A 15,000-nucleotide genomic window follows, 5' to 3' on the forward strand; every position below is an offset into this window, starting at 1 on the left:
TACTCTTTAACTAAAAGGTCTATCTCTATAGGGATCCATCCCATAATGTTGTCAGACACTTAGAATAATAATCTGAGTCTGTCAGATCTTTTAGTGACTCTAACTGCTGCTGAACATTGGTCCTTTTTGTGTGACACAAAAAAATGGGATAATAGGGTCCAGGTTGAAAAATACCGAAATTACTCTTTAAGTCAGAAGAAATGACTTGAGTGGATATTGTTTTTTTTAGCAGATTTGAAGATCCTGAATCCTCAGGACTGATGTCAAAGCCTGTCGCTGCAAACTCTCAGAGACCCAATCAGAGGCAGATTAGGGGCCGGCAGGGGATTAGATTAAGGATTTGAACACGTAGCTACAGATTTAAGTTGGTCTGTGGCGCTTTAAGCGGCGAGTTGATGACAAAGATGAGCCCCCCCCCCCCGCCTGCTTTGTTTGGACCATCTGAAATGGAATATTTGTTGATGAAAGCTCAGGACTTCCCTTAATCTCAGATTAAAGGGATTTAATGTTGTTTTTGGAGGAAAAGTTGTGTTAAATTCTACAAAACAAGCAAATGCGGATTCAGTCGTTTGTTCTTTTAAAAATGAGACTCTTTGTAAAGGAAGCAGAGAAAAGTCTCTGTTGTTTCTGACTAATTAGTGATTAATATATCAGCTGAAAGACGGTCAGTGAAGGCAGAAGCTTGGCTCTCATCTGCTGTTGTATTTGACCTTCCATCATTGATGTCTTCTCGATGTGTCGCTGAAGTTTTGTTTTCGCTTCGACTGCATGTTGTTACAGCAGCGTGGGTGTGAAGAGAAGAGGGGACGCCGCCACTGATGCAGATAGATCGCACCCCCGGTGCCACGAGGGGGCAAAAAGGTGTTTTTTTTACGGTGGCAGATAGGGGCAAACGCACTGCAACTTAATGAAACACACGCAAATAGACAAAACACAAGCAAATTAAGAAAACATCTTGATGTTGAGCATCAAAAAGAACGGGCTTATCTGCTAATGTTAGCTACCGACCGTTAACTTGAAACCATCCAGCAAATAGACGGTACCGTAGGGTGCCGTTACCTTGAAAACCATCCAGCGAATAGACGGTACCGTAGGGTGCCGTTACCTTGAAAACCATCCAGCAAATAGACGGTACCGTAGGGTGCCGTTACCTTGAAAACTATCCAGCGAATAGACGGTACCGTAGGGTGCCGTTACCTTGAAAACCATCCAGCGAATAGACGGTACCGTAGGGTGCCGTTACCTTGAAAACCATCCAGCGAATAGACGGTACCCTAGGGTGCCGTTACCTTGAAAACTATCCATCTTCATAAATTTGCCACGAGGGGGCAGAAGGTGGCTTTGCTAGTGTGTTTCATTCATAGACAGTATATATATTTATATATATATAAACTGGACCAGCAGGTCCTGTGTCTCTGGACCAGAGACCAGTGAAGGATGTCAGAAGTCTCTTTCCCGGTGCTGGCTGAGCGTTACTGAGCAGCCTCCAACTGAGCTTGAAGACGTAGATGTGACGTGAGCAACCTGTCTGAAAGTGTGAAGTCTTCTGGTAGCTGTGCCGAGAGAAATCTCAATCATTCCCAATCTTACAGAGACGGAGAGCGTAGGTATATGTAAGGGAGATAACATAGGCACAGGCTAATTACTGATCACTAACATGCTAGTTAACATTAGTCATTAAACCTAAACAGATAATGGAAGTCCAAACTGCCTGTGAGCTTCTCCTGTACTATACGGTAATTCCTCTACTGTGTGACAGTAAGTCTCGTGGTTATGACCCAATCGTTAGCCTATTGTTATAAAAGCGTCTGCTACGGAGCCATAACGTGAGCTACAAGGTAATGGAGCCTTTTATACATTGTCGTGTTTCTTTAGAAATAAACAACGGACAAATAGAGTCTTTAAACGCTTCAGATGTAAAGTTATTCTCTGTCAAAGTGACGTCAGAATGAATGGGAGTCAATGGGATGCTAACGGGAGGTGATGGCTTGGTAGCGTCAGAATGGCGCCATAGGAGGTTAAGTTTCAGTGCGTTTGCTCCTGTCGGCCACCGTAGGCTTTGCCCCCTCAGTTGTATTTTTTGCCCCCTTGTTTCAACATCATATGTCCATAAAACGTACAAACACAACAACACGATTACTAGTACGAAGTCTCCATCGCGTCTTTATCTCGCGGGACTACTAACGATGTAATCTCATCTGCACACAGCCGTCCTCTCGCTTCATTAATAAAAAGATTTGAATTCTTTAAATATTCCGACTTGTTTTGTTAAAAATATTTCAACTTTCTTTCCTCAAAATATTTTGACTTATTTACTTAAAATATTTCTACTTTTTTACTTAAAATATTTCTACTTTTTTTACTTAAAATATTTTGACTTCTTTACTTAAAATATTTTGACTTTTTTACTTAAAATATTTTGACTTTTTTTACTTAAAATATTTTGACTTTTTTACTTAAAATATTTTGACTTTTTTACTTAAAATATTTTGACTTTTTTACTTAAAATATTTTGACTTTTTTACTTAAAATATTTTTACTTTTTTTACTTAAAATATTTTGACTTTTTTACTTAAAATATTTCAAACTTTTTTTACTTAAAATATTTTGACTTTTTTACTTAAAATATTTTGACTTTTTTACTTAAAATATTTTGACTTTTTTACTTAAAATATTTCAAACTTTTTTTACTTACATTTTTTCAAAGTTCTACACGAAGCTCCAGAGTAAGTAAATAAGTAAGTAAAAAAGTCTAAATATTTTGAGTAATCTACTCCGAAGTGGATGAAAAACTGAAACTAACCGAAAGAAGAGTTCCTAAATGTGTAATCTGCATCAGTGGGGGGTGGGGGGGGGTTAACGTTAAAGAGGTCATCGGGTTCATTCAGGTGTCCGTCACGCGATGTGACGACACGCCACAGAGTGACAAAATGTGTTTATACACGAGGCTGAGTGTTGCATTGTGGGCAACGCTGCACTGATGTCACAGCCTCAGGCTGGAGGTTGTTGAAGGAGACAGAGGCGGCCATTGATGTCCTGCAGCAAACAGACCCCTGTTGTCCTGCAGAGAGACAACGGGACACTTTCTGAGCGGCTGCATGATGCATTAACTCTGTGTTCAGCACTAATGTGAAGCTCTCAACGCTCTGTGCCTCTTTACTAATGGAGCGCCATGTTCTGTCCCCACCTATCGCCCCCTGGTGTCTGTTTTTCTTTATTTTCACTTGTGTGTGTTTTTTATTTTTTTTTATTTGAACCCTCCCTTCAGGCGAAGAAGCCTCTTTGCCTTCCTTACCCTACTGCCATCCTGCCTTTGGACTGACTATCTTTTGGCTTTTTATATTAATCCTTGGTAAGTAAGCACTTGCTGGCCCCAAAAAACACTTCACTTCAGGGGCATGTCGTAAGCAGAGCCACAGCCCACAGTATTGATCAGAGACATTGTTTTTAACTCTCCATTTGAACCAAAGTGACCTCCGTGCGGAGCCGCCAGATCATCTCTGGATCCAGAACTACAGGAGAAGTCTGGTGATGTTCTGTGTTTTTACTATTGTCAACAAATCCCACGAAAAGACCAAAACCAGCAATGCATTTAAAGATGTGGTGTGCCTCAAGGCTCTATTCTGGGTCCCGTTACTTTCTCTATTTACATGCTTTCCTTCAATTAGTAGACAGAATACAGAACTTAATATTTATGCAAATTAAACGCAGAAAGTGAGTCATTGCTCTCAAATATTGATTTAAGGAAAGAAACTCTTAGATGTCTTGTAATTGTCTAACTTTAAGGAACTCAAGGATCAGACTGACATGATTGTATTTGGGACAAATCTTTACTATTTTCAACAAAATACAATGAAAACAGAGAAAATTAACACTTTTTTACATTTTTGGGACACATTGCTAGTGAGTGTGTGTGTGTGTGTTCAGTGTGGTGATGGCTTGTGGAAAGAAGCTGTTCCTGAGTCTGTTTGTCCTGGTCCTGATTGACCTGTAGCGCCTGCCAGAGGGCAGCAAGTCAAAGTTTCTACACAAAAAATATGGGTTTCTTTTAACCAAATTGCCCAAAAAAAACAACACGGTTGGTTCAATACAACGTTCTTCGCAATATCATTAAATTCTGGATGTTATATTATATTTTACAGCATTTGTGGGGGGGGAAATGGTTTAAAAACCATTTCCTGACTAAACTCTGACAAAATTCTTTCCTCGGATTTTAACTTAATTGTCTAAATATGTTATGATTTCAATAATTTCTCTATTTTTAACTCAAAAATTAGGTATAAATCATATAAATGATGTTCGTTGACCATGAATTTTGAAAAACTAATTGTAAAACTTGTGGTAATAAGTCGGTTTAAGGGGTGTATGTAATGGCTGTAGCGTAGAAAACGTTGAATAAAACAATAACAAAATATTAAAGAAACATTAAAATTAAAAAGTTTTTTCAGTTTCAGTTTTTCAACACAAGGGTTAATTGTGTTTTTAGACAGTAGCGCTCTATGGCACAGAAGCATTAAAATATATCAGGCTTTGATACAGTATGTTTGTAGATTAATTGTTGGTTTGAATCTGCACATGGGATTTGTTGACAAAAACGAAATATAGAATATCACCAGAACTATTCTTTAACACTTGAAAGCTACATTTTGAAATAAAAAAATAAACAAATTAGTTTCTTTAGTCCAATTTCATTCATGGGGAAACAGGAAGTCAGCAGATGATTTTTCTGACATGTTGAACTTTGTCTTGCAATGCTGTGTCTGTGGTTGAACTCTCAAAGTCACACTAACACGTTGGATGTAGCATGATGCTAGCTGTTGATGCTAACTTTGGCTTCGCTCCATGTTTGGTGTCTGCATGCCGTCCGTCTGTCTTCCTTTTTGTTAGGTTTCACTTAAGAAGTAGACTTTCAGTATTTAGTGCTGCTTTTAGCGTAGCTTTTATCTGCTGTATGTTCTGTTAAGCCCAGTTCAGATCAAAGATTCGCAACGAGACAAAAAACGTTTTAGAACGTCACCGAGAAATGTTTCAGTGGTCTGAAGCGAATAGCCAATACAGAAGTCAGCTGGTGGAGTCTCCAGAGGCTGGTTTTAGACCGTAAGAGACGTCTCCTGTTTCTACAGCCAATTGACCTTTCTCACAGCAGACATGTTGACTCGTCATAGTAGGAAAAGCACAGCTGAGATTGATAACCTTAACGATGGCTCAGTTCCATCAAGTGTCCCACTAAGATATTTCAGTGAGTCAGCATGCACAATACCAGGACCTCTCCTAAGTGGAATGCAGCCATCATTAATGGTTTAATACCAGGGCCTCTCCTAAGTGGAATGCAGCCATCATTAATGGTTTAATACCAGGGCCTCTCCTAAGTGGAATGCAGCCATCATTAATGGTTTAATACCAGGGTCTCTCCTAAGTGGAATGCAGCCATCAGTAATGGTTTAATACCAGGACCTCTCCTAAGTGGAATGCAGCCATCAGTAATGGTTTAATACCAGGGTCTCTCCTAAGTGGAATGCAGCCATCATTAATGGTTTAATACCAGGACCTCTCCTAAGTGGAATGCAGCCATCAGTAATGGTTTAATACCAGGACCTCTCCTAAGTGGAATGCAGCCATCAGTAATGGTTTAATACCAGGGTCTCTCCTAAGTGGAATGCAGCCATCATTAATGGTTTAATACCAGGACCTCTCCTAAGTGGAATGCAGCCATTAGTAATGGTTTAATACCAGGACCTCTCCTAAGTGGAATGCAGCCATTAGTAATGGTTTAATACCAGGGCCTCTCCTAAGTGGAATGCAGCCATTAGTAATGGTTTAATACCAGGACCTCTCCTAAGTGGAATGCAGCCATCAGTAATGGTTTTAAATACACCTGTGCTTTTCCTACTATGACATGTCAACATGTCTGCCGTGAAAAAGGCCAATAGAGAAGTCAGCTGGCCGAGTCTCCAGAGGCTGGTTTTAGAACTTAAGAGACGTCTCCTGTTTCTACAGCCAATAGAGAAGTCATCTTGTAAAGTCAGCTACAATAAAATGATCCATAATCCATTTTATTTCTGTTACAAACTGTTAACGGAGGCTGAACGTTCTCCAGCGAGCACGTACGGTGGAGCGAGCTAGCGAGAGACTGAAGAGAGGGAGCGCCTCGGACAAAGCCGTGTGAATCAGAGAAATAAAAATGAGTTTTCGGCCGATTCATCACTAGAAATGTAACCGTAGCAAGCATCTTGCTATCGCTAATGTTATCCACGTTCATATTTAGACGCAACAATTGAGATACACAGCTACAAAAAGGCCTCGAAGTCGGAAGTTAGGACGGTCTCGTTGGTGTGAACCGACGCGATGCAAGAAGATGCAAGTTTCAACTTGTCTCGTCGTGAATCTTTGCTCTGAGCTGGGCTGTAGACCTAGATGTTTCTATAGTGCATGTTGCTGGTTAAAGATACACTGACTGACTACAGAACGCCCCCAAATCTCTAAATATGCTATCAGCTCTGAGCTGAGAGGACATTTGGGGATTCGGTGAGCTGTAACACGATCAGAGAGTATATCTTTAAATAACCACATTTGACTCCAGAATGCAAATACAGAAGCATGACGTGTAAAAGATAAATGACTGTAAATGTAAAAAGGCTGCATGCGGGGTTTTTTTACACCTAGGTTTCTGCATTAAACGGTTTGTGTAAGATTTCAACGAATCACTGAGCATGCTGTTGATACGCTGATGTGATAGGCTATTAGGATTTTTTAAAGCTCTGTTCTCGAGGGTTCGACCGATGGATGGTTCCATACTGGCCTTTTTATGGAAGCCTGTGACTGCCGATAATCAAATTAAATCATGTGGATCATCACAGGATGTTTGATAAATCCAAAATGTCCAATTAAAGGTACAGTGTGTAGTGTTTTAAGTAGTATTTTATTAGCTAAAATCAATGTCAATGAATGTCTTCATTCATAAATATGTCCTCATTGGTGTAAAATGACCTCTGCCAATGATCTGACTTCTCCTCGTAAGCGAAGAATTTCTGATGTGTGTTTTCATTGGACGGGCGAGTCCTAGGAGGCGTCCATGTCGTTCCGTAATAAGCACCAATAATGATCTAATAAACCTTGTTTTAAGACTTTTTTTATAATTGAATTTCTCATTTTCTCACAAAAAATGATCATATGATCATGAATGTGATCTCACAGGGGTTAAATGGCAAATATGAACCATAAATGATGTATATATCATTGGTAATTGAGCTAAAGTAAACATCTATTAAATATTTTTACATAAAATGTTATGGCTGTATTGATTTAAAAGCCTAATAATGTGCTTGGTCCACCAGACCCGGGAACATTGGCTATGTAACACAAATGCACACAACTAGGACTACAGTTGTAAATTAGCCGACTGGCTGACACTGGCGCATTTACAGAAATGTTGATTAATGTGCATTGTCCTAATCAAAATAAATAAATAAATAAAAAAATAAAAATATATATATATATATGAACACCACACAAGGGTTAAACAGACATTTCTGTTAATACAAGAAATAAAAATACAGAAACACACCTGTAAAAAAATCATTACAGAATATCCCTTCATATTAACACAGAATGAAAAACTATGATAAGACTAATGACTAATGACTAAGATTATTTTTTGGGGGCTTTTCCGTTTATTATAGAGTGACAGTGGATAGACAGGAAAGGGGGAGAGAGGGGGGGAGACATGCAGCAAAGGGCAGCAGGTCGGATTCAAACCCGCGGCGCTGCAAAGGACTCAGCCTACAATGGGGCGCACGCTCTCACTGGGTGAGCTAGAGGCCGCCCCTTTAAAGATTATTTTTTCGGGCATTTTTAAGCCTTTATTTTCACAGCACTGAAGACATGAAAGGAGAGAGAGGGAGGAATGACATGCAGCAAAGGGCCGCAGGGCGGAGTCGAGGAGTAAACCTCTACAAATGTGCGCCTGCTCTACCAGCTGAGCTAACCCGGCCACTCAATTACCTTTTCTTAAGATTTAAAACATATCACAATCAATAAAGGCTTTAAAAACCGACATCGGTCGAACCCTCTAATGTCTGCAGGGCTGTACAGCGCTGATAGTATTAGTGTGATGCGGTTAATTTAAATATTACTGCAGTTTATCGTCATGAGGAACTTCACATGTTTGTATTTTATAGGAGCAAGACAGCTTTAAAGAAACGGAAGCTAACAAGGTAACATGACTAAACAGCAACATGTGGCTTTCTGTCACTCTGTGGGCTTCTTCATCCTCTGCTTTTATTCATGATTTATGTTGTGTGTGTGTGTGTGTGTGTGTGTGTGTGTGTGTGTGTGTGTGTGTGTGTGTGTGTGTGTGTGTGTGTGTGTGTGTGTGTGTGTGTGTGTGTGTGTGTGTGTGTGTGTGTGTGTGCGTGCTGCCATCGCACTAATAACAGCCTTCAGCCGGAAAACAGAGAACATCCAAACTGTGTAATCCTGCAGATTAAAGTGAAACAGAATATTTCATATTAAGACAGGAAACTGGCAGCGAGAGGGGCAAGTATGGACAGATGGGACAGTACTACGTTATATAAGAGTATTAAATCATAAAACTGTATAGAAGGTTAAAGGGTATGTTGCTGTTTCTCAACCTGGATGGCTTGTTTTCCCTATGTTATCGTGACTGATGTCAACAACAATCTCTGAAACTGGTCCAGTATTAAGAGAGAAACAAGCTGTACTGTAATCCTACAGGACTAATGTTCAGCAGCAGTCAGAGTCCACTAAAAGTTCTGTTGTTGCTGCTGACAGACTCAGATTATTATTCTAAGTGTCTGACGACATTATGGGATGGATCCCTACAGAGATAGACCTTTTAGTTAAAGAGTAAGATCCTTTTAGTTTAACATGAAACAGCCCCGAAATCACCATCACCAAACTCCACCAGACTCCATGTAAATAATCAGGACTTTTAGTGTGTATAGAGCCAGCATATCTCCACCAGACTCCATGTAAATAATCAGGACTTTTAGCGTGTATAGAGCCAGCATATCTCCAACCAGACTCCATGTAAATAATCAGGACTTTTAGTGTGTATAGAGCCAGCATATTTCCACCAGACTCCATGTAAATAATCAGGACTTTTAGCGTGTATAGAGCCAGCATATCTCCACATGTAAATGGGTGAATTAAGGGTTTATTTCAGTGTTTCAGAGTCAAGTTAATGCTCCATTTAAGGTGTTATTAAGTTTGAAAGGTTTTGGTTTCAATATAATGATTTATGGTATTTTAAGGGAAAGGTAACAGCTTTACCTGAGATTCTCTTAAACCAGACTCCATGTAAATAATCAATACTTTTATCATCGTAAAACACACTTCATTCAAAGTGGACAGAAACTAAATAAAACTATCAAAAGCCGTCTTGGTTTATCTTTCCACTGTTCCAACAATCACCACTCTGGTTTGGTTGAAATAAACCCTTAATTCACCCATTTACATGTGGAGATATGCTGGTTCTATACACGCTAAAAGTCCTGATTATTTACATGGAGTCTGGTGGAGATATGCTGGCTCTATACACGCTAAAAGTATCTGATTATTTACATTAAGTCTGGTGGAGATATGCTGGCTCTATACACGCTAAAAGTCCTGATTATTTACATGGAGTCTGGTGGAGTTTGGTGATGGTCTTTGGTGATCTTACTCTTTAACTAAAAGGTCTATCTCTGTAGGGATCCATCCCATAATGTTGTCAGACACTTAGAATAATAATGTGAGTCTGTCAGCAGCAACAACAGAACTTTTAGTGACTCTAACTGCTGCTGAACATTAGTCCTGTAGGGTTACATTACTGCTTGTTTTGCCGTTGCCGACTGTAGCGGTCTCTGGACCAGTTTCAAAGATAGTTTGTTCTCATCAGTCACTCAGACACACAAACATGGAGCCAGAGAGTTGAGAAATACCAAAAGTTACCCTTTAAAGGGTCAAATGTCTTTTAAATGAAGTCTCTAGAAATCCTTCAGGGTGCTGCCAACCAAAAGTCCATTGACTTCACATTTCTTGCATCTTTCTTGTTATTAAATCCACAGCTGCAGCACACACCGATGTGTTGGGTTCTGGAGAGTTCTCCTACGTTATAATTTATATTCATCCAGTCCTTCCCGAAAAATAGTAAAAAAATGTTTTTTGTGATTTTTGCGGGGCCAAAAATCCTTGATTATGCGGCAACGTTTTCTTAAAACATGCGATGGAATATGCTATATATGATATTTATGCAAATTGTATGCGATGAAATTGCAGGAACTTGCAAAAACTGCAGTTTGATGAAAAAGAGAAAAAACAGTGATTACGTCACTTCGTAACGTTCCCATGGCAACAGGGGCTAAACGGCTGCATCTTGTGTGAAGTAAACGCAACATTTTTTCATCTTCCTCCTAAGATATATTACGGGACTTTTTTGCTATGAAAATGCAGGGGTTATGACATCATGCAAAGCTCCGCATATTTTGCGCAGAAATCGGCAATTTATGTGGCAAAAGTGCGGCGAATTTGAATGAATGAAAGTTTATTCGGTTACTGAACATAGAACATGATATATGTACAGCAAATTCATTAGAAACAAGGGTGGTAACCGAAAAGGTGTAGGCTGAAGCCGTGGCTTATTACGCCTACCCTGTTTTACAAAACAACATCTACCCATCAGAAGTTAAACATAAACAATATACATGCATAAACATGTGTATTCATACACACATACATGTATACATACTTTATATATACTCAGATACCGTACAGGCCAAAAGTTTGGACACACCTTCTCATTCAATGTGTTTCCTTTTTATTTTCATGACTATTTACATTGTAGATTCTCACTGAAGGCATCAAAACTATGAATGAACACATATGGAATTATGTACTTAACAAAAAAGTGTGAAATAACTGAAAACATGTCTTATATTTTAGATTCTTCAAAGTAGCCACCCTTTGCTTTTTTTGATAACTCTGCAAACCCTTGGTGTTCTCTCCAATGAGCTTCATGAGGTAGTCACCTGAAATGGTTTTACCTTCACAGGTGTGCTTTGTCAGGGTTCATTAGTGGAAGTTTTTCCCTTATTAATAAAAAGCGAAGGGTGGCTACTTTGAAGAATCTAAAATATAAGACGTGTTTTCAGTTATTTCACACTGTTAAATATAATCCATATGTGTTCATTCATAGTTTTGATACCTTCAGTGAGAATCATAATGTAAATAGCAAAATAAAAAGAAACTACATTGAATGAAGAAGGTGTTCTTTCGCCTGTGCTGTACGTACATATACATACATACATACCTACAGACGTATGCACTTAATCACAAATAATTTTTCTTAGGCCACCATATATTTAACAAAAAGTGATGTTTTAAACAGTTTTTTTTAAAATAATGAATGGAATTGCTCCTCTTAAGATCATCGGTGAGACCAGTCCACATGTCGACCCCTTTTACCAAAATCGTATTAATTTTAAAATGTGTTCTAACTGTTTGTTTTTTAAACATATTCTCTCCTCTTAGGTTATATTTCTGTTCCCGTTTTTCAAACAAACATAAAATGTTTTCAGGCAAAATGTTCCTATAGACTTTGAACATAAAGAAAAAAATGTAATCATAATCGCATAATCACGTTTTTCTGGAGGGACTGATATATGTGTAGAAATCTGAAATCACTGTCTGTAAAATAATGGCAATGTAACTGTTAGATTTAGATCTTTGTGTAGTTAAACCAGAGCCTCACCCTGTTGATGTGTGACTGTGAAGTAGTGACGTGTTCTCTCATATATAACGAAGTATAATTATATTATTTCAGTCCCGTGCAGCTGGACGACTTTGAAGCGTACTTCAAAGAAATGGGCAAAGACTCGGCCTACAAGTTCTCTCTGCAGTTTGAGGTACAAGTACTCACAAGTTTACTCTGCTGCAGTATTTATACGTTTACACTGAAGTTTTGGTTTGAAAAGGAATATCTTCTGCTACGTTTCCCCCCTCTCATTCCCCCTGCTCTGGTGTTTCCCCCTCTCATTCCCCCTGCTCTGGGTGTTCCCCTCTCTCATTCCCCTGCTCTGGTGTTCCCCCCTCTCATTCCCCCTGCTCTGGTGTTTCCTCTCCCCGCCCCCTGTCCCTGGTGTTTCCCCTCTCTTTCCCCCTGCTCCTGGTGTTCCCCTCTCTCATTCCCCTGCTCTGGTGTTTCCCCGCTCTCATTCCCCTGCTCTGGGTGTTTCTCCCTCTCCATTCCCCCTTGCTCTGGTGTTTCCCGCTCTCATTCCCCCTGCTCTGGTTGTTTCCCCTCTCTCATTCCCCCCTGCTCTGGTGTTCCCCCTCTCTATTCCCCCTGCTCTGGGCGTTTCCCCTCTCCATTCCCCCTGCTCTGGTGTTTCCCCTCTCATTCCCCCTGCTCTGGGCGTTTCCCCCTCTCATTCCCCCGGTGCTCTGGGTGTTTCCCCCTCCTTCCTGCTCTGTGTTTCCCTCTCCTCATTCCCCTGCTCCTGGCGTTTCCCGGCTCTCATTCCCCCTTTCATTCTGAGGTATTTCCCCCCTGTTCCATTCCATTCCATTCCATTCCATTCCATTCCTTCCCTCTCTCATTCCCCCCCTGCCTGGTGTTTCCCCCTCTCATTCCTTCCCTGCTCTGGCGTTTCCCCCTCTCATTCCCCTGCTCTGGTGTTTCCCCCCTCTGTGTTTCATTCCCCCTCTGGTGTCTCCCCTCTTCATTCCCCCTGCTTTCTGGTTCCCTCTCTCATTCCCCCTGCTCTGGTGTTTCCCCCTTCTGTCATTCCCCCTGCTTCGTGTTTCCCCCTTCATTTCCTCTGCTCTGGGTGTTCCCCTTTCATTCCTTCTTTCCTGGTGTTTTCCTTCCCCCCCCTGTCTTCCCCCCCCATTCCTTCCATTCCATTCCATTCCCATTCCACTCCTGGTGTTTCCATTCCTGTTTCCCTCCATTCCATTCCATTCCCTGTCCATTCCTTCATTCATTCCCCCTCTGGTGTTTCCTCTCATTCCACTCGGTGTTTCCTATTCTGGTGTTTCCATTCCCTCTCTTTTTCCTGCTCTGGTGTTTCCTTCTCTCATTCCATTGCCTCTGTTTCTACTCTTGCATTCCCCTTAACTCCTGGGGTGTTTCCCCCTCTCATTCCCCCTGCTCGTTCCCCCATTTCCGTTGTTTCCTCTGGCGTTTCCATTCCTTGGGTCGTTCCACTCTGGGGTCGTTTCTCGTTCCTGTTTCCCTCGTTCCACTCTGGGTTTCTCGTTCCTGCTCTGTCGTTTCCTCCTTTCACGTTTCCACGTTCCTGTCTGGGTCGTTTCCTCTTCCACTGTCTGGTTTCCTCGTTTCCTTGGCGTTTCCTCGTTCCTGCTCTGGGTCGTTTCCCCTCGTTTCCTGTCTGGCGTTTCCTCGTTCTCTTTCCTGGTGTTTCCCTCATTTTCCACTGGGGTTCCACGTTTCCTTGCAGTTGTTTCCTCGTTCCACAGTTGGTCCTCATTCCACTGTCTGGGTTTCCTCCGTTCCTTGGCCGTTCCTGGGTGTTCCACTGGGGTGTCTCCCCTCGTTCCTCCTGGGTCGTTCCTCCATTCCTTCCTCGTTCCACTCTGGGTTTCCTCGTTCCTTGCTGGGTTGTCTCCTCGTTCCTGCCTGGTCGTTTCCTCGTTCCTGCTCGTTCCCATTCCTTGTGCGTTCCTCGTTTCCTCTGGGTCGTTCCCCACTGTCCTGGGTGTTCCCTCTCGTTCCTTTCCCCACTCGTTTCCTGCTCTGGTGTCTCCCCTCTCATTCCCCTGCTCTGGTGTCTCCCCTCTCATTCCCCTGCTCTGGTGTTCCCCCCTCTCATTCCCCCCTGCTTTCTGAGGTGTTCCCCCTCTCATTCCCCCTGCTCTGGTATTTCCCCCTCTCATTCCCCTGCTCTGGTGTTTCCCCTCTCATTCCCCACTGCTCTGGTGTTTCCCCTCTCATTCCCCTGCTCTGGTGTTCCCTCTCATTCCCCCTGCTCTGGTGTTTCCCCTCTCATTCCCCCCTGCTCTGGTGTCTCCCCCTCTCATTCCCCTGCTCTGGTGTCTCCCCTCTCATTCCCCTGCTCTGGTGTTTCCCCCTCTCATTCCCCCTGCTCTGGCGTTCCCCCTCTCATTCCCCTGCTCTGGTGTTTCCCCTCTCATTCCCTGTCTGGTGTTTCCCCTCTCATTCCCCCCTGCTCTGGTGTTTCCCCTCTCATTCCCCACTGCTCTGGGCGTTCCCCTCTCATTCCCCCTGCTCTGGCGTTCCCCCTCTCATTCCCCTGCTCTGTTCCCCTCTCATTCCCCCTGCTCTGGTGTTTCCCCCTCTGAAATTCCCCTGCTCTGGCGTTCCCCCTCTCATTCCCCCCTGCTCTGGTGTCTCCCCTCTCATTCCCCCTGCTCTGGTGTTTCCCCTCTCATTCCCCCTGCTCTGGTGTCTCCCCCTCTCATTCCCCCTGCTCTGGCGTAGTCCTGCATGTAATTGCTGTATTAAGTGTTTTTTGTGTCATGTGTTCATATTGTCTGAATAATTAAAGTGGCCTTTGGTGCTTTTAGGAGCTGAAGAGTGTCGGTCTGGATCTTTCCCATGATGCAGCAGACCTGCCCGTCAACAGGCCGAAGAACAGATACACCAACATCCTCCCCTGTGAGTCAGTCGCCGACAGCAAAGCATCATGGGTGCTAGAGCACGACCGCGCAAAGTGTCTCAAACTAAAGAACTACATTTATATTAACATTTAATTCCATTGTCTTGTCTTAAAGGTCTTTCAGGTTCATGCTCCTACTAGAACATGTTCACATGCTGCGGCTCCTTTTGTGTGTGTCTGTGTGTGTGTGTGTGTGTGTGTGTGTGTGTGTGTGTGTGTCTGTGTGTGTGTGTGTGTGTGTGTGTGTGTGTGTGTGTGTGTGTGTGTGTGTGTGTGTGTGTGTCTGTGTGTGTGTGTGTGTGTGTGTGTGTGTGTCTGTGTGTGTGTGTGTGTGTGTGTGTGTGTGTGTGTGTCTGTGTGT

General features: G+C 42.1%; 1 protein-coding gene across 2 annotated transcripts in view; it reads left to right on the forward strand.

The window, feature by feature from the left end:
- The window catches only part of ptpro (protein tyrosine phosphatase receptor type O), a 29,564-nt gene that overhangs the window by 9,871 nt on the left and 4,693 nt on the right, over window positions 1-15,000 (forward strand). Inside the window, exons 5-8 of one of the 2 annotated variants that reach the window (XM_039791085.1) lie at window positions 3,269-3,352; window positions 8,178-8,213; window positions 11,822-11,903; window positions 14,548-14,638. In XM_039791085.1, coding sequence (XP_039647019.1) covers window positions 3,269-3,352; window positions 8,178-8,213; window positions 11,822-11,903; window positions 14,548-14,638 — 293 coding nt within the window. The remainder of the gene's footprint in view (window positions 1-3,268; window positions 3,353-8,177; window positions 8,214-11,821; window positions 11,904-14,547; window positions 14,639-15,000) is intronic. The other variant, XM_039791087.1, reaches the window with a different exon arrangement.

This window comes from Perca fluviatilis, chromosome 23, assembly GCF_010015445.1.
Source record: "Perca fluviatilis chromosome 23, GENO_Pfluv_1.0, whole genome shotgun sequence".
In the NCBI taxonomy this organism is placed as follows: Eukaryota; Metazoa; Chordata; class Actinopteri; order Perciformes; family Percidae; genus Perca; species Perca fluviatilis.